The sequence below is a fragment of the Pseudoliparis swirei genome, chromosome 22, assembly GCF_029220125.1.
Source record: "Pseudoliparis swirei isolate HS2019 ecotype Mariana Trench chromosome 22, NWPU_hadal_v1, whole genome shotgun sequence".
NCBI classification, from domain to species: Eukaryota; Metazoa; Chordata; class Actinopteri; order Perciformes; family Liparidae; genus Pseudoliparis; species Pseudoliparis swirei.
In genome coordinates this window covers 17938551-17964103 of record NC_079409.1, presented here as the reverse complement: position 1 = coordinate 17964103, position 25553 = coordinate 17938551, and the positions used below count along the sequence as shown (strand labels likewise).

Genomic DNA, 25553 nt, shown 5'->3' with positions numbered 1-25553 from the left:
TTAACACATCACCAAAATATTCCAGAAAGGTCCTTTAATCTACTCAGTTTATAGATACTTGACAACAACAACAACAAAACACAACTTCCAGACTCATTGCAATGCAATTCTTGAATGAACTAGAAAAAGACTGAGTTATGAGCCCTGATGGAATTATCCAATCTCTTGAAGATGGGGGAATGCTCCAAGGTGTGTGGACTAAGCGTAACCAGCAGAGTGTTATTGGATGAGTCACTTTGAGGAATGCTTCATTTAAGTCCAAATCAACACTGCAAACAGGAAACAAAGGGGTGCTGTAATCAACAGACTCAAAACATAAGAAGATAGCATTAGTCTGACAGTTAACCGATGAAGTTATTTATAAACAACTAAATATAGTTACAGAGAGTGGTTTTGTAACCCAGTGCTTTCAAAAGGTTTGTTTTTATAAACACTTGTAAAGCTGGAGTGAAAAACACCTGCACAGCTGAGCATGATGGGATGATAATGTAGCTCCTGTCTTCTAAAATGTTCAAGAAAAAAGCGTTTCTGTATTTCTCATCCGTCACCGGTTGCAAATTTCAGGATTGGAAGTTAAATCACGGCATGAGCAACTTGGGAGAGTGACTCAGCAGCTGAGCTGTGATCCACAGCGTCAGTGTGGGACTCAGAGATGGAGCTCCATCTGCTCACTAAAAATAATCAAGCAAAGAGGTACATCCATTTTCAAGGGCCGACAAGAATATCAGTGATTCAGGTGAAGAAGAAGAAGAAGAAGAAGAAGAAGAAGAAGAAGAAGAAGAAGAAGAAGAAGAAGAAGATGAAGATAGTGCAGGATCTATCCTACGATAGGCAGCAAAGTGCATCCAGAAGCCCAGAAAAACACAACACACTCACACATATACACAGAGCCTCTCACATAAAGTGATTGGGATCAACTTGGATGAGCAGCTCTGTGCCAAGATTTCAACATGCAACAAGCTGGCAGCAATCAGGACGCCTGCTGGGGAGGCTGGCCATCACTACTAGTCCCTCACATGGGGAGGAATGGGATGTAGTGTCAGAGCATCTTTGGATAAATTGCAAATATCTAGATGGTGGAAATAGAGTTGAAGTAAAAGTAGCAGATTAACTAGTTTTCAAATTTAAAGTGATCAATAATATATTGTAATTGCAATTCCCCAATTTTAACAGCCCAGAAACTTTCCAGGCTTTCTCTTCCTCATAGTATCTTATTAAAGTTTCCTGAGGCCATAACCTATTTCTGTTTCCATCATGAATACTGTATGAACTGCATTTGCCGCTGTATAAACATCCAAGCAGTCCAACTTCACTGTGAGCCAACTTTCCAGCTTGATACAACACAGCTATAGGAACATACATTGGCAGGCCTCCAACCAACCGTAAAAGAGATCGTTAGAAACATTAGAAAACAATCCACTTTGACAACATTCCTCACAGTCTAACTAGCAGAGTCCATTTCTAAGAGAAAGTGTGTGATTTAAAGACAGTTTTTAAAAAGTATGAAGTAGTATATATATATATATATATATATATATATATATATATATATATATATATATATGTGTGTGTGTGTGTGTGTGTGTGTGGATGCACATGCAAACACGTTGGCTATTTATTCATATGCACTTAGGTGGACGTGTTGTCTGTCTGTGTGTGTTCCTGTGTGTGCAATCTGCAATAATCGTGAACAGCAGACCCCCAGGCACCAGGTGTCACAGATAGAAACAGCTGAGAGAGAGAGAGCGAGAGCGAGAGAGAGCTGCTTCTTCTGGTGTGTATCAGAGGTGGTCCCTCTCTAATGGTGGATATTCCCAAACCTTTCACTTGTTCTTTAAAATGTATCTAGTCTATATAACATGTTGTCCTGCTACCGGTGTCAGATTGTGTTAAATACATATTTCATATGGTTAGAATATGTGGGGTGTGAGTTGATGGTGAGTTATTACCAACATTTCATCTAAAAGTGAGAAAAGTCTCAACTCTAAAACGTGCCACACCATGTCTTCACACTCCTAGACATGCTTGGTATACAGGTTTGAGAAAAAGAGAAAGCCTAAATACACACGTTGATGGAAATTATCCTACGACACACTTACCTTTAGGAATGGGATATAAGGCAGAGTAACACAAAGTCTGTATGTGACTGCACCATGTTAAGGATTATTATCATTGGAGAGAGAATGTTCATGTATTCTAAATAACACCTTGTCATAATAATGATAATAATAATGATATAATATTAGATACTATTAGTTTCTCACGAGCAAAAAAGTGCATGACAAAAGCTCCTGTGTTGTTATGTGGCTGATATCAGGTAGTAGTGCAGCCCATCTCTGTGAGGTGCGTGTGTTTTGGATGCAGAGTGATAAGGTAGGCAGGCCTCCCCATATTTGTGAGCATGATGCCATCATATCAGAAGGGCCCAGTGCAACTTATTGCCCATACGTGCATCCCTGGCCTAGCCTCCATCCATGCATCCTATGTGAGACCTGGGTTAAGAGAGCGGTGCATGACCCCCACATGCTCGTTGACAAGATAGTTCAATCTACACACCTCTGAAAATAGAAGAGGAAAAAAAAACAATTCATAAAAAATGTTCGAACCCACATTACGATGGGTTCGTGATGGATACATCCCGTGACGACGACATACGCGTAAAGCACGCAGATACTGTGGTCGAGCTGTAAGCATCCACACCTTGTAGCACACTTGGACCAACACAAAATGGGGTCAATGCCTAACAATTTAAATGCACATATTCCAGGAGGTGTTATTTAAGCTGGTGTCGTCAAAGGTTGAGGGATGAAGAAGTCAGTGGACTTAAATGTGGCAAAAATACTCCAAGATGTGCGCATCTCCAGCGCCTCCGACGCCCACAACTCGTCTAATTAAAAACCCGTGGGTGCTTCTTCTTCTTTTTTGTCATTTTTGGCAACAATGTCGCAGGCCACCAGTGATCACGCCGACAGCTCTACTGTACCTCTCCCTGAGCCAGACTCGCCCCTTCCCGACTTACCGGTTTTGAAAAACGCCGCTATGTCTGCCGCGTCCTTCGCAGCCTCATCTAGTCCCTCTCCTGCGCTCATGGCGGAGGGTCGCGAGCGCGGAAACGGCAATAGCTATCCTCAGTAGGTTTTTATTTGTATTGTTGCAATTATTATTTATCAGCAAAAGCGGATCCTGACGCCTTTCATTGAAGCAGATCCGGTCACGCAATCTGTGCTCTCTTCATTAAGCGAGAGACCTCCTCCTCCATTTTGGCCGAGAAGCGAAAATCCTGGCGACCGATCGGCGGCGCTCCCGAGTTGGGACGTGAGAGAGGAGAGGCGGAGGAATGGGGGTGACAGCGAGAGAAGGCGGAGGTAAAAAAAAAAGAAAGAGAAAAGAGGAGGGGAGGAGGAGGTCTAAGGGAGGAGGGCTATTCCGTTTCGAGTGGTGGGTGGGGGTGGGATATCCTGGGATTCCGTCTTTTCGGGGGGTTTTGGTGCATTGTGCGCCACCCAAATTTATATCGTGCGCCACAGCACATCAGCAGCCCCCATCGTCGCTTACTGCGGTGCTGATGCGGGTTGCATGGGAGTCAGCCTTCGGGATTGTCTGCCTTAATAGCTCAAGCCCAGATGTTATAGGATATGTCATAACCACAACATTGTGCTTCGTTTTGTTTGTTTATTTAATCTAGGTTACGTGCAAAAGTCACAGTAGCATAGTAGTATAGCAGTTGTCACATTGAACCTTATCACGTAGGCCATAGTTGAATTCCTGCGACGAAAACGTGAATTTATTATTCCCACGAGGTCACTGAGTTTTGTTGTTGCATTATTTAGTTTACTAGGAGTTACGGTCCACTGGGTGATTGCAAGTCGTTCACAAGGGTGATCTTTCTGTCGTTGGAAAAGATGATGGCAATGACGAGGAAGGAGAAGGACTGTTTAAATCGCTCTTCATCCCCTAGTGATGAAGATGATGCTACAGTATGAGGTCATTTGCCCCATCTAACCCAGTTCTCACCGACAGCTGCGGCTCAGTTCCTTTAACTAAAGGGACAGTGTATTGTTGCCACCTAGTGGTTGAATTCACACGTTGCTTCGTGTTAGTTGTGACGAGTAACAAATGACGCTGATCTCAGTGTGCATTCTTTGCTCCACTGATATAGCGTCAAATGATAAAAGGCGGGACGTCATTAAATAAGCCCCTTAAAAATTATATTCGATATCAAAATCAATATTCAGACGTTCTGTCTTACAAACAATGTTGGCACGTGCCCGTGCCTATATTCTCTTTTTATGACTGTGCCATTAACATGCAGTCTAACGGATGCAGCTGGGCAATCAGCAGGCACACCTGCAATTAATTAAGCATAACTGTTGTTTGCTACCGTATTGTAAAACACACACCTGCAGAACAAATGTACGGAAACACAATCAAAGCGAAACGGGATTTAAAGTTAGTAAACAGTTAGTACAAGGTAGTCACGCGCACATTGGCCGACGTATACTTTGTAAAAACTAACATAACGTTACTAGCTCACCATGGTAAGCGAAACAAGTGGTACTGGGTACTATCCATGGATAGTGGCCACTTAAACATGTTAGCCGACAGCAATGGCACTCAATTGGCCAGGCAGGGACAGGGTTAAAAGTGACTTAATTTAAATCTGTTTCCATTACTGACTCCATGATGTTGGAGCTCCTCCACGCGCCTCTGACCATACATAACAGTTAGGTGATGACGGTATATTTGTGTATTTTGAATACAGAGTATACTTTGTGAATATAGTGTCTTCATATCGTTCGGGACGAGCCCACTCCCCCGTTTTCTTTTTTTCCTTTTTTTCCTTTTTCCTTTACAAATTCCCTGTTACCATGAAGACTACTAACAACACACGTTCGCCGCGGGGGAGAACGTGTGGACGGCCACGCGCTTCTACCAGAAAAACAAACAAATCTCAGAAAATAGTACCCTTAATTAGCGAAGACTGTTAATAGAAGATACATTTCTGTAAGGGAGTGTTTGTCGCCATGTCCTTCGGCTCGCGACTCGCCAAAGTCTGCAGGAACAGACCGACCCAAACTTCTGTCCCGGCGGAGTCATTCAGGGAAATGCAGGTAGGGCGTAATTACAGTTTAATAACCTTTTGAAATGAGGAAAATATTCTAAGTGTCCCAGTATCTGAGGAATGTAAACCCTTAATATGAGGCTTACGAAAGATTGTGTAATGTTTTTTTTATCGTTCTGATTTTTTAGGTTTGGTTCTTTCTGGGATAGTGTGAAAGATACACCCGTATATGGTTGTAATGATTGTTTTGATATCTGTAAAAAATATTTTACTGAAATATTTAACATTATTTAATTTAACATTGGCCTCCACTACTACCGTAGCCTACATAGTTATTTAGCTAACATAAGCACAACTAGGAGCAGCTAACTCAAAATAGAATGAGTTGGAAAAACCGTACACATTTGTGTCGATATGCATATCATGTGTTTCACCCTTCAAACGAACTGTCTACAAACACGTCCATTTTATTTGTGCAATTTTTATTAAAGTAATCCCACAGTTTAACACAATTCAATTCAATTCAGTTTATTTGTATAGCCCAATTTCACAAATTACAAATTTGTCTCGGAGTGCTTTACAATCTGTACACATAGACATCCCTGCCCCAAAACCTCACATCGGACCAGGAAAAACTCCCAAATAACCCTTCAGGGGGGAAAAAAAAGGGAAGAAACCTGCAGGAGAGCAACAGAGGAGGATCCCTCTCCTAGGATGGACAGATGCAATAGATGTAATGTGTACAGAAGGACAGATTTAGAGTTAAAATACATTCAATGAATATGACAGAGTGTATGAATAGTTCATAGTAGGCATATTCCACGATGGAGACCTCCACGATCCATCAGGCAGATGGCGGTGGGGAGGAGGAGTGGCGGAGTCTCAACAGGACAGTGGCGTAGTCATGAGCAGGAATTCCACGACCCAGACGATCCATCAGGCAGATAGGATCTATGCCGTCTCATAGGGTCCGATGACCCCATGAGACGTAAAGTCAAAAAGGACTTCGGGAGAAAGCAGAGTTAGTAGCGTGTGATTGAGAGATGAAAATTCATCCTTAAGGAGAGAAAAAAGAGGAGATAGGTACTCAGTGCATCCTAAAACGTCGCCCGGCAGCTATAAGCCTATAGCAGCATATCAAGGGGCTGGACCAGGGCAAACCTGATTCAGCCCTAACTATAAGCTCTGTCAAAGAGGAAGGTCTTAAGTCTACTCTTAAATGAGGTGACTGTGTCTGCCTCCGGACTGAAATTGGAAGCTGGTTCCATAAAGAGGAGCTTGATAACTAAAGGCTCTGGCTCCCATTCTACTTTTAAGACTCTAGGAACTACAAGTAGTCCGCATTTAGTGAGCGTAGCTCTCTAGTGGGGCAATATGGTCGACAAGCTCCTTAAGATATGATGGAGCATCACCAATCAAGGCTTTGTAGGTTAAGAAGAATTTTAAAAGTGATTCTTGATTTTACTGGGAGCCAGTGCAGAGCAGCTAGTGCAGGAGTGATGTGATCTCTTTTCTTAGTTTTAGTGAGAACACGAGCTGCAGCATTCTGGATCAACTGGAGGGACCTAAGAGATTTATTAGAGCAGCCTGCTAATAAGGAGTTGCAGTAATCCAGTCTCGAAGTAGCAACGTGAACCAATTTTCTGCATCTTTTGAGACAAGATGTGCCTGATTTTTGAAATATTACGTAGATGAAAGAATGCAGTCCTTGAGATTTGCTTTACGTGGGAGTTAAAGGACAAGTCGATCAAAGATAACGCCAAGATTCTTTCCAGTGGTGTTGGATGCCAGGGCAATGCCGTCTACAGAATCCACATCACCAGATAATTGATCTCTGAGGTGCTCAGGGCCGATTAAAATTACTTGGTTTTGTCTGAGTTTAACATCAAGAAGTTGCAGGTCATCCATGTTTTATGTCTTTAAGACATGCTTGAATTTTACAGAGTTGGTTGCTCTCCTCTGGTTTTATCGATAAATATAGTTGAGTGTCATCTGCATAACAATGAAAGTTTATGGAGTGTTTCCTGATAATATTGCCCAAAGGAAGCATGTATAAGGTAAATAAAATTGGTCCAAGCACAGAACCTTGTGGAACTCCGTGACTAACGTTGGTGGTTATCGGCGTCATCGTTTACAAATACAAACTGAGATCGATCTGATAAATAGGATTTAAACCAAATTAGTGCCGTGCCTGAAATGCCAATCGACTGCTCCAGTCTCTGTAACAGGATGTCATGGTCAATGGTGTCGAATGCAGCACTAAGGTCTAACAAGACCAGGACAGAGAGAGTCCTTTATCTGCTGCCATTAAGAGGTCATTTGTAATTTTCACCAGTGCCGTCTCGGTGCTGTGGTGTTTTCTAAATCCTGATTGAAATTTCTCAAATAAACTATTATGATGTAGAAAGTCGCACAACTGATTTGCGACCACTTTCTCAAGGATCTTGGAGAGGAAGGAGGTTAGAGATCGGTCTGTAGTTAGCCAATACCTCTGGATCCAGAGTGGGCTTCTTCAGGAGAGGTTTAATAACAGCCACCTTGAAGGAGTGTGGTACGTGGCCTGTTAGCAGAGACACATTGATAATATCTAATAGAGAGCCGCCAATTAAAGGCAAAACGTCTTTAAGCAGCCTCGTCGGGATGGGGTCCAAGAGACAGGTAGACGTGTTCAAGTAGAAACCGTTGAAAATAATTGGTCACGGTTGATAGGAGAAAATCCTCCAAATATACACCAGGGCATACAGCGGTTTCCAAGGCCATTCCACTTGAGGACAGATTGGCACTGGTTATGGGCAAGAGATTATTAATCTTGTCCTAATAGTTAAAATCTTTTCATTAAAGAAGTTCATAAAGTCATTACCACTAAGGTTTATAGGAATGCTCGGCTCCACAGAGCTGTGACTCTCTGTCAGCCTGGCTACAGTGCTGAAGAGAAACCTGGGGTTGTTTTATTTTTCTATTATTGATGAGTAATAGGCTGCTCTGGCATTACGGAGGGCCTTCTTATATGTTTTAAGACTATCTCGCCAAACTAAGCGGGATTCTTGAGATTAGTTGAACGCCATATGCGTTCAAGCTTTCGTGACGTTGCTTCAGTTTGCGGGTCTGAGGGTTATACCAGGAGCAAACCTCCTCTTCCTCACTGTCTTCTTCTTCAGAGGCGCTATCGAGTCCAGTGTCATTCTCAGAGAGCCTATGGCACTGTCAACAAGATGATCAATCTGGGACGGACTAAAGTTAGACCAGGAGTCCTCTGTTATATTGAGACGTGGTATCGAATCAAATACAGAAGGAATCGCTTCTTTAAATTTAGCTACAGCACTATCAGTTAGACATCTAGTGTAGAAACTTTTGACTAACGGAGTACACTCCGGTAGTATAAATTCAAAAGTTATGAGGTTGTGGTCTGACAGAAGAGGATTCTGTGGGAAGACGTTCAAATGCTCAATGTCAACGCCATAAGTAAGAACAAGATCAAGCGTGTGGCCAAAGCTGTGAGTGGGTTTCTGTACTCTCTGACAGAAGCCAATCGAGTCCAACAAGGAGATGAATGCAGCACTAAGGCAATCATTATCAACATCCACATGGATATTAAAATCTCCAACAATAATAACTTTATCAGTTTTAAGAACCAAACTTGATATAAATTCTGAGAATTCAGATATAAACTCTGAATATGGACCTGGTGGCCGGTACAGAATCACAAATAGAATTGGCTGTAGTGTTTTCCAGGTTGGATGTGAAAGACTAAGAACAAGGCTTTCAAATGAGGTGTAGTGTAATTTTGCAAGCACATGTTTTTCCTTCAGCCTGACACTACTTTCTAACTCCTCTCTTAAAGCGACAGCGCTCTCTTCTGAAGGGTCATTACAATACATTTCCTCACTTCACAGGTAGCAGGTGTACAGGTAGGTTTTCAAACATTGGAAAATCAAAATATGAATGAACTTAAACACCCATATAAAGTAAAGTATTAGAAATAGACACAGTGGTATTATTTTAACAAGACATATTGCATATCATGTTGCAGGGTGCTACACATGCATGCTCTGATGAAGCTAAAATGAAAAGGTTCTCTGCAAAGGGAATGCGTTAACATCTATTCTATCAGTTTGAGCCGTTTGATATTTCCAGCACTTTACTTAGAATAAAGCCGGATGAAGCGGTGGCTATCCTGCCTTTACTTTCTTTTTTATGTGAAAAAAGCAAGGGATGCAATTAATCTGCACTTCCTTTTTCATTTCAGAACACCTCTGCACCATGATAATTACTCTGAGAGCTACTCCACTATTAAACTCACGGGCCCCCTAGCAACAGTCATAAATAGCTGGAGCATACAATGCTGGAATATGTGTGTTGGTTGTATTAGAAGATTCAAACCACTAGATGGTAGTGTAGATTAATATCATGTGAGATGATGTTCCCTCAACTATTTTACATATAGTGCTCTCTATTAGTGCCATCGTTGAAATAGTCCCTGTTAGTATTTGGAATTTGTTTCTGCAGGCTAATATTGTGTGTCTCTGTTTGACATGACATGTGATATAGTGACAAGAGTAAACAACTCCCTCTTATTTATGCATTGCAGTCAGTAGTAGAACATATAACAATGATCCTGCACTATCACAATCTGGACAGATAAATATATCATGACATAAATATAATTCTTGAAATGACTAAAAGACTCAATACTTGTTGTCAAAGTGTTGTGTTTTTACAGCAGCTGGTTCCCTTTGTGTATACCTGGAGAATTGTGTCATGTTCTCTGTTAATTGCAGGAAGAGTACTTGTGAACTGCTTCCAGATTAACAGCTAATCCTGCTCTCTCTATACTATTTCTACAGTCTATGTTTATCATCCTAATGTCCATTTTGTATTAGCCTAATAATAGACTTTAGATACATTGTTGGATAATCATTTTGTGTAATTGCAGGAGTGGTTGAAACCAAGTCCATTCAAGGAGAAACAGGACATGTCAAGTGTCGAGTCATTAGAGCTGTCTTTTTAAAACAGATTGGTTTAGGCTCTCTATGTTTGCAGCAGTGTGAACATCTCCTGGGAGAATAGTGGATCTTTTTCTCTCTTGGTCTCACTCTATATCTTTCAATTTGTGAATCCACAACCTCCTCATTTATAATTTACAGGCACTCTCCTGTTTCATAGCAGCTCAAAACCAGACAGTTCAACTTAGAAAATCATTCATTTCATATTGAAAAATTGATGACCCGACTGCTTTTAAATGCAAAGCTTCGCAATCATTTCTTCAATATCAAACCGTCAGTCAGATCCTTGTGTGGAGAGCTGTGCTTCTCATCTGTTGGCTGCCAGAGTGAAAGTTGATGGAATTTTAAAATAATAATTGCCGGGAGGTTTGTGTGCATGTGTACATGTGTGTATGTGTGTGTGTGTGTGTGTGTGTGTTGGTGTGTGTGGGTGCGTTTACTGATTAAATAGGATAACCTCACTGGAGTGGCAACGATTATTTACATTTTACTCTAATATATCAATTATTCTTTTTCTGATCTCAGTCTGAGGTGGCAGTTTTAGATTTGTTGTGCAAAAAAACAAATGGGATTCGTTTTGTAATGATATACAAGGGTGTATTGTCAAATAGTTGTTCATTAACGTTAAAGTTCTGGTTTTCATAAGGAATTTATTATCTTTGGGCAGACCCTAGACAGCACTGCACTGTACTGCTGTTAGCACATTTCCAATTCTGATGAAGGGGTTGTGGTGGCTGGGCAAATCTGTAAAGAAACAAATGAGGAGGTCAAAACAGGGAAATATGAATAATTCTTCAAAAGGACTGTACAGTCATTACTCATTATTTAAGAGCATATAAAAAAAGACAATGCTTAAGCCTGTCAAATGCCACCGTTATATTCTTACACTTACACAGCTGATCACTACATGACTAGTATCTGCCAGTTAACACACAATGGTGAGCCATAACATCTCTAAGGTGTTTAGTTTGTGAGGCAAATGTCATGTTATAAGCTCTTTTAAATTCATACCACAGGGAGACACTGTGTTTTATCTGTTAATTTCTTTGTGTGTGAGTGTGTGTCGGAAAATGTTATTTGCCGACACTATACACAACCTCCCCCCCACCGCTGCCTTTCCATCCTTTTGTTGTAATTGACTTGTAAGGCGAGAGCAGGGCCTTGATAATTAGCTTGCAGACAGATGGTCATCCAACACCGCATTATCTAGTTAGCGGCCCCCTTCTAGGAGCAGCACTCTCATAATTTCAGGGCAGTAACCTTTCTCACATGGCAAATAAGAAGGCTGATTGCTCACATACTGTAGCAAAGCCACTTGTTCCCTGTCTTGCCTTCTTTGTTAAAAACTGTAATTCTCTTATGTCATGAAAAGCAAAGCCAATTAAGATGGCGGAATGACCTGAAAAGAAGTGTCAGACTGAAAGGCCAACGATGCTGCATTTTAAACCAGACTATCAAAACAAGGTAAGGTGACCCAAGAGTTCTGAAGTTACAGACTACTTAGCTTCTTGGCTATCTACTTTGGCCAATATAAATGTATCATTAATGTGTTCGGATTCAGTAAATTGCTTGTGTCAAAGTGTTCAAAGCAAGAGAAAAGCTAAGAATAACAGGTTTTATTAATGCCTGAAAGGCTCTTTGAGAGTTGTAGTGTGCTGCAGGTTATACAGGCTTCAACTTTATGCAACAGACCAAAGAAATATGTATGAAAACACCTCTTAAAGTGCATGTTCTTTCATGAAAATAGCGTCTGATCAAACACCACAGCATGCATGGGATGTCTATGTGTACAGATTGTAAAGCACTCCGAGACAAATTTGTAATTTGTGAATTTGGGCTATACAAATAAACTAAATTGAATTGAATGCATGAATTATATAACACATATTAGATTTGACTGGAAGTCATGTTTTTACGGGGTTACATTAGTATTTTAACATCTTCGTTACCATCCAAACTTTCTAGCATTTTGTGTGTTTTTCCGCTTGTATCATCCAATGTCAGAAAATACAGATTGGAAAGTTAGACAACAAGCTATGTGGTTGGTGTAAATGCAGATCTAAATGTTTAGAAATACACTGTGATACGCATTCGCTTTATATATACTCAAATGAGGACCACATTTTAAAATCCTTTACAAAATATTGTTTAGACTGATTTACAAGTGGGAAAGAACTGAATGTGAATTAGACATATTCTGATAGTATTGTATCAAAAAGAAAAATGTTTGGCTTTTAAGACTTTTACTGGCCTGTTGTGTTGCTGTTATAACCTCTAAGGTTAGACACTTCTTCTATAACTTGATTTTGAAGATAAGGTAAATAGCAAAGTGTACAAAAGTCCTTAGCTAATAATCTTGAATGCACATTTGAACTAGAGTCATCCGATCTATTTGATCAGGTGACACTGTGAGCATGTCTGTGTCTATCAGTCTGTTTCATCTTGACCACAGCTGGATGTGAAAACTCATCCACTATTGACAGGTATAGCCATTAAAGATAAGAAGCAAGCATAGCTCCAGCTCAACTGGCTGACTGATAACTTGATAGGGCGACTCACTTTGAGGGTGAGAGTATTCAGCTCCCCTGTGTGGATGTAGACGAGGAAGTGACAGCAGAGAAGATGCCGGAGAGGAGGGTTTGAGTTGGAGAGGCAAGGAGCTGTCATGTCGCAGGTGTTTATAAACCAGCTCTGGAAACAAACAGTCTCCAAGGTCATTCAGGTGAGAGAGATCACTGGGCACTGCTGTTGTGTTGGCTGTGGAGTCATTTGAGAGTCCTCTCCCAATTTAGTTCATCCATTCAAATAATTTTAATGCATGACGCTGAGCACTGGCATCTGCCAAAATAGCTGCACAACTGTATCTGCAGCTACTGTGTTGACACTGTGTGTTGTTTCTATTGTCCGGAAGCATTTGGATTAGAATGAGCTAAACCATTTCCCATGTGTATTTGAGGTTGGTTTAATTATTAGATACATTATCAGACTCTAGTCCTGCCAAACTGCCCTGCACATTTTGTAAAGGCGTGTTTTTTTCTTTTCTTTCATTCCAAAATTCACCGTTTGTTTATTATAGGGATTGTCAGTCTCGTCATAGCTTATCTAAGGATGGGGCTTTTGTTTGCTTCTGACAGCTATTCATGTTGTAGATGGTATTACATGGCTCTGTGTTATGGGAATAACTACATTTGGTTGTGTGTGCCTGACTGCCATTGCTCGAGCCCGGTATTGTTGGCCAGTGTATTTTGTGTGTTGGTGTATTGCATTCAGCAGTGAGTTTGTCTGCTTGTTTGAATAATTGGCAGCACGCTGCATTGTGCCTGTATTGAAGATTGAGTTGCTGTTCACACAATTTGGATTTAAAGCAGCAACAAGGTGTGAAACGTCTGGTCGCCCAGCAACTGATGGCTTGACACTTCTTTTTTTCCCGGTCGATCGGCAACGTGAGCGTTGTGTGTTTGTAAATAACGTGTGTGTGCTTCTCCAGAAACTTTAACAAGTTTTGTATGATACAGCTTTTTAGAAACCTCAAAGGATTTTTTTAAAGCGTTGAACACATTGTGTGTTTCAAAAGCGCAACACCTGCTCAGCATTAGAATATTTCTCATTTGGAAAGTTAAACATGAAGTTCACTGATCCAAAAATGAGACCGCCAGACTGAAATTAAAATAGTAAAAAAAGTCCACGTGTGAATTGACTTAACTTTGTACATTTCGAGCCTGCAATGTTGTCCTCTGTTGAAGTGACCTGTGACCTGCACCCCTGGTTGTTCCTGCGAGTAGCTTGTTGGTGCTTGGCAATGTCAACCAGGTTTTTAAAAATGTTCAATTTTGTGGATGATGTAACTGCAGGTGGACACAATTTATTATGTTTTACTGGACAAACTTGAATTTCAGCGTGGCAATAGATCTCTAAAGCTGCCGACTCTTATCTAGCTCGTTGTGAAGCTGTTGGCATGCTCGTCCTCATTCTGGCTTTACATGACCAATGCCTCTTGTCCTTCAGGTCCTCCCTTACCTGTTACAATATCCTCCCTCCATTTATTCTTCCTGTCATTTCTCATTTCCAATTTCGAACCCCTCTTGCCTTTCTTTTAATGATTTTTCTTCCTCGCTGTGCACAACTACTGATCCCAATACTTCAATTTGTCTCATTTGTCTTTTTGGGATATTTGACATATTGTTCCTTTTAAAGATGTATTCAGGTTTCTTTCTGATCCATTCCTTAAAATAGGATATAATTTCTTGATATAATCCATTGGGACTCACTCAGGGTGCTTACATATACAGTATGTCCTGCAGTGCTCCAGTACTTTAATATACCTCCTCCTCTTAAGGATAAAGCTGCACAACCGTGAAATACAGGAGGGTGTCATGACGGAGGATGTCATATGTGTACAGATTGTAAAGCCCTCCGAGGCAAATTTGTGATTTGTGACTTTTGGGCTATACTAAATAAATTGAATTGAATTGAAATTGTACTTCAAATACAATGAGGAAAGGAAGAGAGAGGAGGGCAGAACAGAGAATGTGAGAGAGAAACTTGATCAGTTAATATGTCATCGTGAATTTTAAAGTGTAATCCAGTTGTTAACCATTTTCTAAACAGAGTAAAGAAGAGCTAGCTCTCAAGAGAATGTGTGGCATGGCCAGTCACTGGAGGCCTGCTTTGTTTGTAGAGAAGGGCTTTTTAAAAGGTGGTGATGTCCATGCAAACAGTACTTCAAGCCAGAAAGAATTATTCCTGTCATCCCCTGTTTGAAAACAAGAAGGAGTTGTTAATGAGAGGATTCAAATGCACCCTGCAGCTGGCACAACATGCACCACCAGGTTTCATGTAATTTATTGGCAGACTTTGTTCCTGTGTTACTAAGCAACGTAACCTGGCAACTCATTGTGGTTGATGTCACTGTCCCACCATCCTCAAGAGTCTGTTGCAAACTGGCTCGTGTTATTTTTCGTTCTACTCAAAGAAGCCTGATTTCTGCAGACTTTGGATGGGTGCTCAAAAGTAGAGGGAAGCAGATGCACTTGGAAATCTTGAAGGACTGCTTACATCTTATTTGGACATTTTCTGTTATTCTTGCGTGGAGCTACACACAAAGTACAGATGGATACTGTGCATTGACAGCTTTTCCACATTGACATACAGTATTCTACCCATTCATTGAAACTCTAAGTTGGTTCTTTGAGTGGACCTTTTATTTAAATGATGTCTGAGGAAAAGGTGTAGGACCACAGGAGAGCGTCAGTCATCTGTCATCACCAACAGCCAGCCTCATGACTACATACAAAGTATGTGAAATAGGATTTCATGGCTTTCTTTAAAGTGACTTTTTATCATCAGCAGGGTTGAATCCAGCTTTATTTTTGATCAATTCAGAATGCCGATTGTCTTCTAATAGCATTTTCTCAATGTCAAAGTAACTCCACACCCCATCCATCTCTGTGTGTTTTTTTAAGCAAAAGTTGAAAGAAGAACGTGAAGCTAAGCGGGCTCAGCTGGATGGAAGACATGACTACATCCTCAGCATTGTGGCTTCGTGCCTCGGACTGGAGAAATCTGATGTGGAAGATGCCACGCTGGAGGGGAAACAGGTAACCTGTATTTACACGCAGGGCAGTTTGTTTAGCTTTTATGTAGTAGCCATAAAACTTCAAGAGATCGGCGTGGAAGCATTTGCAAGACTGTATGGAATTTAATACAGATTTTGTGCAGGAAGCACTGAAACGGGTCCCAATGTCTTTTGGTGTGGAAGACTGTTGTGTCCGATTCACTAAAAGGTTTGTTCTTTCTTTCTCAGATTGACCGTACGGAACAATTCTTTGTGGCAAACGGTCTTCCACACCTCATGTTCTACTATCAGGACACAGAGCCAGTTGAAGCAGGTACTTTTTTTAAATGTAAAGTAATCATGTTAAAAATGTATGAAATGTTGGCAATTGATTAGGTTGAGGTTCTGTACCTGCACGGATAAAACTATTTACAGCAATCCCAACATTATTGTAATTGAGAAAATGTAGTCTACAAATTCAATTAACAAGAAAATAGAATACAAATGACCTAGTATGAGAAATCAAGCTAGTTGTGATGATACCTTGTGTTGTTTCCATGTCCATTGATGTGATTAAGCAGCAGCAGCAGCAGCAGCCTCTGTGCCCTCCCAGCTTGTTTCCCAGCAGCCGGGTCCCAGCAAGAAGTCCAAAGTGTTTGTGACAGACGGGAGGGATGTGGCGCTGACCGGAGTGTGTGTCTTCTTCACCAGAGCCAACACTTCAAAGGCAATCACCTCTGAGAACATACACAGAGTGAGTAACTTTGTCCCGTTTTGTGTAAGCATGGAGTCATGACTTTCAGAGTGAACCTTTTCACTGTGGGGCCTTCTGTTACATAGTTCACTTGAATGACAAATGCAAACAGACTGATTATTTTAATGTAACAGGAGATATGATAAAAGAACAAGTCATTTTATTTTTAACCCATTGGTGTAAACAAAAATCGACAACGGATTCGTTTCATCCGGAGCTAAAGCAACAATAGGGGGACGATAGCGGTCTGATACCACAGGCAGTTATGGCTATTGATTCTTGCTGATCACCTTCAGCAGCAAAGCTGATTACCACCACTGATAAATTGGCATGTTTGCTATAAGACACGAAGGACAACTCTGGTGTGTGTTTTCGGGATTGCACGTCCCTCTAATATAAGTCAATACATTAGGATTAGGCTTGTAGTGGTTATGGTTTTGGTAAGAAGTAAGGAAATAAATGCCAAAGTCACTGTATTGTCCCCAAAAGCCATGAAATCATGAGCAATGTAAAGGTACTGTAATTATTGTAATAATTTTGATAAAGGTTTGGGCACCTGTATAAAAAATAAGATGTGATTCTCAAAATAATATTATTGTGGCCACCCAGCCTCCTAAAGTTTGACACATACAAACAAAAACATGTGTCATCTTCACCCAGAAGCACCTAGCTCTCTGGGTTTGGCCTGTAAGGGGTCCATCCTGAACTCAGCCGGCCTCCCTCCATCATTTAAACCATTTCAAATGCTCTATCTGTTATCTCCAGTGTCTGCCCAATGCATCTACACAAACAGAACTGAGAGATTTAGGTTTGTTTCATTTTCTGAGCCACATACTGTACAGGCAGACCTATATCTAAACAAAGCCCTTTTCACTGGTTGCTAGAGGCTATTGCTATGGCCGACACCAGTAAGGGTCTCCAGACCCCATCACTCAATCCACTGGGCATGGCAGCATCACAGCCATTGCTCTCCTGGATATATGTTCGGCGGCAAGTTGGGCCCCTTTGGACATGTGTGCACTTTTGTCTCTTACTAGGATGTCAGTTTCAATATGTTGGACACAACGGAGGTGGGTTTGTTAAAAAGTGTGGAGCAGCTGCTCTCCGAGATCTTCATCCCAACACTGAGGAAGATGAAACATGGCTGGGGGGAGCCGGCCAGTCCGCAGGCCCAGGCTGTCAAACAGGACTTCATATCATCGTTGGAAAGCTTTGTTTCTGTTTTGGCTGGAGCACAGGAGAGCCTGCAAGAAAAGGTAAGGAACAGACAACAAGCATAACTGATTGTTTATTTGTGAGTCACATTCAGAACAGCGATAAAATACCCAACAAAGAAACACCGTTGACTTTATTCAAAAGCTGTTTTAAATATTTGTGCACGAACCAGATATCATACCCATGGTAAACCCTAGGAACCTATATCAGGGCTCTCAAGTTTTGAAGACAGGCAAGCGTGAGATTTCCATCAGCACCCGATACAGCTGACCGTTGCGAGCCGAAAAAAGTTGTTGACGGGGGGGGGGTGCTAGTGACTATTTTTGCTCCATCCCAATGCGCGCAGACCGGCGTCGGAGCTCTGCAGGGGAACAATCGATCGGCGTATTGAGCACCCCTGCATTCAAGCATTAAATAGCCGAGAGGTTTTTTCAGCGTGAGGAATTCGATGTGTGGCGGGAGTGCGTGAGATAAGACCGAAATGCGTGAGTCTCACGCTCAATGCGTGAGACTTGAGAGCCCTGCTATATGCATACCTGCAAACTTGTCACCTTTCGGTGGAATTCTACGTTTTGAAATCAAAATAGGTCATCCACGTGAATAGTGTAGATCCGAAGAGTTTTTGTTTGTTTTGGGGGGGGTCAACTGGCCGGTCAGCATTTATGAGATTGGAGTGAGACACGGAGAAAATGTGATATGGTGATCTTCACAATAAAACATCTTTGATGGGACGTGTTGAGTCTTGGCCAATCAGCGTTAAGATGTCTACATCGTTTGGGGGTTCGGGTTAGCTTGAATGTCAGCCCGCTACATCTACTCACTGTAATGTTACAGGGTGTATCGATACTAACAAAGCACCCGTACGTTAAAAACAATATGATTTTGCATATTTTTAGCACTGATACTTCATTAAGAGAGCGCGCAATCAGAACAGGAGCCTGTTCACATGGAACAGGCTCACGGAACAGACTTATGGAACAGGCTCATGGAACAGGCTCACGGAACAGACTCACGGAACAGACTCACGGAACAGACTTATGGAACAGGCTCACAGAACAGACTCACGGAACAGGCTCACGGAACAGGCTCACGGAACAGACTTATGGAACAGGCTCACGGAACAGGCTCACGGAACAGGCTCAAAGCTCAGCAGAGCACCCAAGTCAAAAAAAAGGAAGTTGGTTCATGAATGACTTTAACTATATAATGACAATGTAAAGTTGTTATTACTAGTAATAACCCCCGTTGTCACCTTTTTCACCCCTCATGAGTTTGCAGGTATGTATATGTTGCTTAATAAAAAACTGAAAAACACATTATTATTTGTCTTAATATAGACAAGTATTGGCTGATTCAGTTGTGAACCTTTTTCATCACAGCAGTTTTGAATTAAAACAGTAAATTAAAGAAGTCTTGCAACCGTAGAATGACTGTAAACAGCATCCACTTTAAATACATTCTGCGGAGACACTTGTGTGAGCACACACAGGGACATCCATTCACAAACACAATTAATTCTAGACTCCGAAACAAAAATAACTGCAGCATGTCATGACTTGCCTCCAGGTTACCTTGAGAGAGTGTGACACATTTGACCTGCGGGTGCTGAAAGGCCCATCAGACTACATGGCAGCAGCCAACAGCACAGAGACCACAGAAAAGATAGAGGCCTGCATGAAAGTCTGGATCAAACAGATAGAACAGGTAAGATGTGTTCAGCGTTCGGTAAGATGTTGTTTTAAAACGTAGCAAATGTAATCTACTCGCTGTAATATTGTGCAGAGTAGCTTGTGTAACATGTTTTAAAAACTGATCCAATTCTCAGATCCACAACTTTCTATGAATGTGCTCTGTATCTCATCAAGCTGCACACTTTTAGTGTTAAACAAGTATTTTAATGGATATGTTCTAAGTATTTTTATGAAGCTGGAGCAACAAATGCTTAAAATGCACGTTCATCATGTTATCTGGAAGGCCAGATGCAAAGCATATTTTTTTAATCATAGAGTTACTTTATTAAATATTTCTGAATTATGTATTTTTACAGCCCACACTATTTTGCTTTTGCATTTTCAAGCTAGCAGCTAAAAGCTTATATGTTCCCCAGGTTCTAGCAGAGAGTGACCAGCTGAGGAAGGAGGCTGATGACCTCGGCCCTCGGGCTGAGCTGGACCACTGGAAGAAACGAATGTCACGCTTCAACTACCTTCTGGATCAACTTAAGAGCCCCGATGTCAAAGCTGTACTTGGTGTCCTCTTGATGGCCAAATCTAAACTCATAAAAGTCAGTCACTGCCAGGTTTTAGTGACCATACGAACACATTTCTTCTTATGCTTGTTTTTCATCAAGATGATATTTGGACAAAAGACAGTAATGTTCAGCCGGACACAGTCTTATATTTAACGCAATTAGGGTTTGTTTGTCTAGTCATGGCGGGAACTGGACACCAGGATCACTGATGCAGCCAATGAGGCCAAAGACAATGTCAAGTACCTCTACAGCCTGGAGAAGTTTTGTGACCCTCTCTACAACAGTGACCCTGTAAGAAATTATATTTACCTGAGATGCTCTGTTGAATACAATACAAACCAAATGTACTGTATCCATGTTTAACTGTCCTTCACGGGTACAATGCAATGTCCACTTGTGCAAAACACTCACCAGCGATGTTCTGTTTCACCCTAGGTATTGATGGTGGACGCAATCCCAGGTCTGATCAATGCCATCAGGATGATTCACAGTATTTCTCGCTACTACAACACATCAGAAAAGATTACTTCGCTTTTTGTCAAGGTACAATGCAATAATGATAAAGAGGCTTATTTTGTAATCAACAATAGGATTCAGCGTAGCGGCTGCTTGACACTGTGATGTTCATGTTTTTATGGATGGATCAAATGAACCATTGAAACATTCAATGTAAGAGTATTGTTACATTAACCAAAAGTGAAAACATAATTATGAACAAAAGTACTCTAACATCACAGAGTACACATTACTGGCTTGATTAATACAAGTTTACATGTGAACAGATTCTAAACATCAGACTAGTTCATGGACCAAATTGCAGCACCATTGCACTCATTGAACCTTGGACCTTTTTACTTCTTTGCTCATGATAATATGTGCACTAATATTAAGCTACTTTAACTCAATGCATATTTGCAAGTTGTTTTGTCGAACAAAGAATGAAATGCATATCTATATTTTATCATACCCATCAATACCTCCAGGTGACCAATCAGATGATCACAGCCTGCAAAGCCTACATCACTAATAACGGATCTAATTCCATATGGGACCAGCATCAGCAAGTTGTAGCTGACAAAATCAAAGCCGCTATCCACCTAAACCAGGTATTGCTTATTGTCAATCATTTATCTCTAGTTTTTCTATTTTTACATTCTATTGATGTAATTTGGTTGCAGCATAATGTAACATTTGTGAGTATTGTTTGAAAAAAAGTCTTCTACACAAGACATACTGTATGTTATTGAATGTCAGACATAAGAGTTGTCCAACCAAAACATGAGGTTACTGTACTGGGTGGAGATAATGCCATTCCCATGAAAGAAGAAATGTTCAGAATGTAGAAAAAGTTTATTTTCAATTTTTTATCTTTACCAACCTGATATGACGGATGGATGAAAATGAAAGTTACCGGCTTTGTTAAACTGTTTCCAGGAGTATCAGCGGTATTTCCATAAAATCAAGAAGAAGCTGGAACAGACTCCCTCAGAGAGACAGTTTGACTTCAGTGAGATGTACATTTTTGGGAAGTTCGACACGTTCCAGCGACGACTCAACAAGATCCTGGAAATGTTCAGCAACATTTCCACCTACTCTGTCCTGCAGGACTCTAAGATAGAAGGACTGGAGACCATGGCCACCAGGTTTCAAGTAGGTCTACCATTACATCAGATTTGTATGTCAAGACATTCATGATAACACAGGGAGACGGCCCATTAACTGATGAAATGCCACTTCTAGCTGAGGCTGTATTTCTGCCATTCATTGATTTTTTAATATGTCAGGTTGGCAAAGGCTGACACAGCGGGCTACAACAAGGAAGAGAGCAAATTTCACATTTATTGCATAATACATACATGAAATGTGCAAAATGTTAATGTAGAGTTACACTTGGAATGTCTCTTGAATTGCGTCACTGTCTAATTTGTGTTGAGATGTTTTACCCTGAGACTATATTGACATGAGCTGTGTTTGTTTCTGCTTCCTTGGATGCACAGACTGCAGAAATGCAGGGGAAATGGGAGGTAATTTCTCACCACAGTCTTTTCGTAATGCATGGCCCGTTTTAATGCAGTGTTAACATTCATTATCACTTTTACCACTGTACATATACCTGATAAAACTACGAGGACACTAACTGCATGGAACAGAGAACCAACTCCAACATTTGTTTTTCATCAAAGGTTTTTTCCCTGTAATTTACGAGCAAATGTTTTGCATGCGGTCCAGTTTACGTAATGTAGTGACATCAGTCGTTTCATGGCCAAGTAACCAGATCGAGCTGGATTAAAATAGATCTCCTTTTACATTAGTTGACAATTAACTCTTCAGTGATTATTTACGATTTGGCGTTATATTTCCACTATGCACTCTGTTTGTCCTTTGCTATTTTAAAACCCCGATAAACTCACAACCTGATGACAGATATGTTGCCAACATATGTTGCAGCAAATCAATTAGGCACATTTTTTAGAGGCTTTAAAAAAAGGTTTTACTCAAATGGATGAATATTTAAATAATAAAACTCATTGTCCATGTGTGTGTGCCTTTGTGTTTGTTTGTGTGTGTGATAGGCTATTGTGCTGAACATGAAGAAAAAACATTACAGTTTCCTTGACCAGAGAAGAACAGACTTTGATGTTGACTATGAAGAATTCTGTAAAAGCACATCTGAGCTTCATGTAAGTAAAATATTACAGACACAACACATTTGTTTGCTTCCCCCATATTGTATTGTATTATTACTGATCAGGTACACATCTGTACATACCCACACTTTCCTTTGGACAGATTTAATTAGGCAAGAAGTAAAAACACGTGTGGCTTTTATTGTTGTGCTTTCGTGATGACATGGTATAAACCATCCTGGGGGATGTTTATTGTATGTGATTTGTATGTGTCTCTATAGTCAATACTTTCTCTTACCATTGGTCCTTCCAGAATCAGCTGAAGAGTTTCATGGATAGCACCTTTGAAAAAATTCTAAATACAGAGAGAGCTCTAAATGTACTGAAGAAATTCGAAAGGTAACCCTTTTCTTTTGCATTTTGTATCATCCACTGCATGTTCATCTAAACTTCTTAGTCTGGTCTTCAGCGCATAAAACAGCTCTCTATCCTACCAGCTAATTAGTAAAGGTTAATTGCATCCGCATGGCATCTCAGGTATAAATGAATACCTTATCAAACAGCTGAGATAAAAAAACAGCAGGACTCTGAATAGACCTTTTTTCCCCGTGGATATTTCATCACGGTGTAACGAGAAACATAATTGCTGCATTCCAAAGGTTTGACAGTTCCCAGGTCCTTTTTCTGTGCATGCTGGCTCACTGACATTACTTAATGGAATGGTCCCATTGTTGAGTTATTACTTACACTTTTGTGTTTCCTGCAATGAAATGCCAAAATGTCTCCCCAGGTGAATGCTATAGACCAGCGGTTCCCAAACTTTTTAGGCCACGCACCCCCTTCTACATCCCGACCGGGTTCACGCACCCCCAATCCCCCACACCTTAAAAAAAACCCGCAACAGAGCCTATTTATAGCCGCATAAAATCGGACCAATGCGAGAACTGTTTGCTCGCGCGTGGCGTTTGTTACAAGATTTAGTCCGCTGTATAAATTTCAGTTACACAAGGCGTCACTTTTAAAGAGCAATAAGGATGGCGAGGACACAGGCTCAGAGGCAGATTGCATTTCACATGTATTTACTTAAACACAGTAAGCCACGTAAAGAACAAAGAGTGGCACATGCATAGGCTCAGAAACAGATATAAATAAAAAAGGAGGAGTCCATATGAGGATTTTCACATGCAGCGCAGGTGGCTCAGCCTGCAGCAAGAGAGATAGAGAGGGAGAGGGAGGGGGAGAAAGTGAGAGACGTGAGTATTCCCAGTAACCTGTAGCAATAATAACAATAACATTTGGCCACATACTTACATCTATTAATGCGACGGATGGGCCTGCATCTTTGCACAAAGCTCTCCGATGTTTGGCGCAATTGAAGACAGTTTAAGCCTCAAATCCTACTTAATTTTTTTTAAATTATGTTTAATATTAATTATTACACCATTACATTTTTCCTCTCGCGCACCCCCTAGAGGCAACTCGCGCACCACACTTTGGGAATCCCTGCATAGACCATGATTCATAACATTTTATTTAATTCTTCTAATATTGGTTGTCTTTATAAATTATTTTCGGACTCACTAAAAACAGACTGGGCATCCAAGGCCTCGGCATTGAAGACAAGTACCAGCGCATTCTGCAGAACTATGGTCGAGACATTGAAATGGTCTCCCGTATCTACATGAAGCAGAAGCTGGACCCGCCCATTGGCCGGGACATGCCCCTTGTGGCAGGCCGTGTCATGTGGGCTCGGCAGCTGTCCAGCAGGATCCAGGGTCCCATGGATCTCTTTCAAAAGGTAATATTGAATTTCTGCTCCTTTCAATGAAATTCAACTGGGCCTCTTTGTTGTTTTAGTTGATTTACAGTGGGATTACCAGTATATTTTGTATTATTTAGTTATGCAGTACCATTCTATGCCTGTGTAGCATCCTGGTGTTCTTTCCACACCGGAGGCCAAGAGGATCATCAAAAACTTTAACAGGGTTGCAAGGGTCCTGTTGGAGTTTGAAATCCTCTACCATCACAGCTGGATGAAAAAGGTAAACAGAACCAAACATGGCTGTGAATAGCTCCATCAAAACATGCACATACAAATGTGTGTGTTCCACCCCCTCTTATTCCTTGCTCTTTCACCAATCTCTCTTTATTTTTGCTCTTTTACACTGCTTAACTTTCTCTCGTCCTCGCACTTCCCCTTTCCCACAACCCTCCCGAAACAACCCAAACCACCTCGCTGCTGCCTCCTGCCCAGATGGAGGACGCCCGGGTGGGCCTGCAGGCCTCTCTGCTGGTCAGATCTCCAGAGACAGGGGAGTTGTTTGTGAACTTGGACCCGGAGATTCTGACACAGATCAGGGAGGCGAACTGCATGACGAGGATGAATTTGGAGATCCCACCATTTGCCGCTGTGTTACGGCAGAAACAGGATACGCTGAAAAAGAACAACAACAAATTACAGGTGGATATTACACAGTTTTACCCATTTGTAACTACATAACACTTAAAGAAGCAATGTTAAATTGATTGTTCGTTTAAAAACACAGTTTCCTGTGTCATATTTATGTTAGACAGCTCTAACATTAAATTGTACATACATTCTATCAAGGTTAGTTATTTATATTGCCCTTACAGCATTATCCATTGAACATTGTATCTTTTTTTGCTCCAGTTAATGTTGAGTGAGAACATCCGAGTGCGGTCAAAGATTCAGTGTGCTTTTGAACAGCTTGCCATGCCGCATGTAGCGAAGGTAAGATGTGCTTATGATATAATTCAAACAACCATAAAATGATGTATTGATGTAAGTATATGTATTTTTGTTAACCATCAGCCCTGATCATGATTACCACATTTGCATTAATTTTCAAAGTTAACATATTTACATAATGTTATTGCTTTTAAGAAATTAAAACACAATAATTATGAAAAAAATTATACAAACAGTGGCTGTATGATCACACATTGTGGTTTATTATATGCTTATTACTTGATATTACTTATTAGTAAACCTTTGTCAAAATATAATCCATATGCTAATAAACAGCCACAATTATTGTAAAATTAAAAAGCCAAAAATGTACCTAG

General features: G+C 40.8%; 2 protein-coding genes across 9 annotated transcripts in view; one reads left to right on the top strand and one right to left on the bottom strand.

Annotated features, from left to right (window-relative positions):
• Nucleotides 1–3275, bottom strand: part of triob (trio Rho guanine nucleotide exchange factor b) — a 104619-nt gene extending 101344 nt beyond the window's left edge. For all 4 annotated transcript variants that reach the window (XM_056443779.1, XM_056443780.1, XM_056443782.1 and 1 more), the window contains exon 1: nt 3020–3275. In XM_056443779.1, coding sequence (XP_056299754.1) covers nt 3020–3089 — 70 coding nt within the window. In that variant the 5' untranslated portion in view covers nt 3090–3275. The remainder of the gene's footprint in view (nt 1–3019) is intronic.
• Nucleotides 3276–15882: 12607 nt separating this feature from the next.
• dnah5 (dynein, axonemal, heavy chain 5) overlaps nt 15883–25553 on the top strand; it is a 91483-nt gene continuing 81812 nt past the window's right edge. For all 5 annotated transcript variants that reach the window (XM_056443719.1, XM_056443718.1, XM_056443721.1 and 2 more), the window contains exons 1-16: nt 15883–15953; nt 16201–16373; nt 17411–17629; nt 19155–19292; nt 19696–19872; nt 20017–20130; nt 20275–20382; nt 20823–20945; nt 21274–21489; nt 21837–21863; nt 22413–22520; nt 22780–22865; nt 24057–24264; nt 24395–24508; nt 24721–24927; nt 25138–25218. In XM_056443719.1, the coding sequence (XP_056299694.1) occupies nt 15917–15953; nt 16201–16373; nt 17411–17629; nt 19155–19292; nt 19696–19872; nt 20017–20130; nt 20275–20382; nt 20823–20945; nt 21274–21489; nt 21837–21863; nt 22413–22520; nt 22780–22865; nt 24057–24264; nt 24395–24508; nt 24721–24927; nt 25138–25218 (2136 nt within the window). In that variant the 5' untranslated portion in view covers nt 15883–15916. The remainder of the gene's footprint in view (nt 15954–16200; nt 16374–17410; nt 17630–19154; nt 19293–19695; nt 19873–20016; nt 20131–20274; nt 20383–20822; nt 20946–21273; nt 21490–21836; nt 21864–22412; nt 22521–22779; nt 22866–24056; nt 24265–24394; nt 24509–24720; nt 24928–25137; nt 25219–25553) is intronic.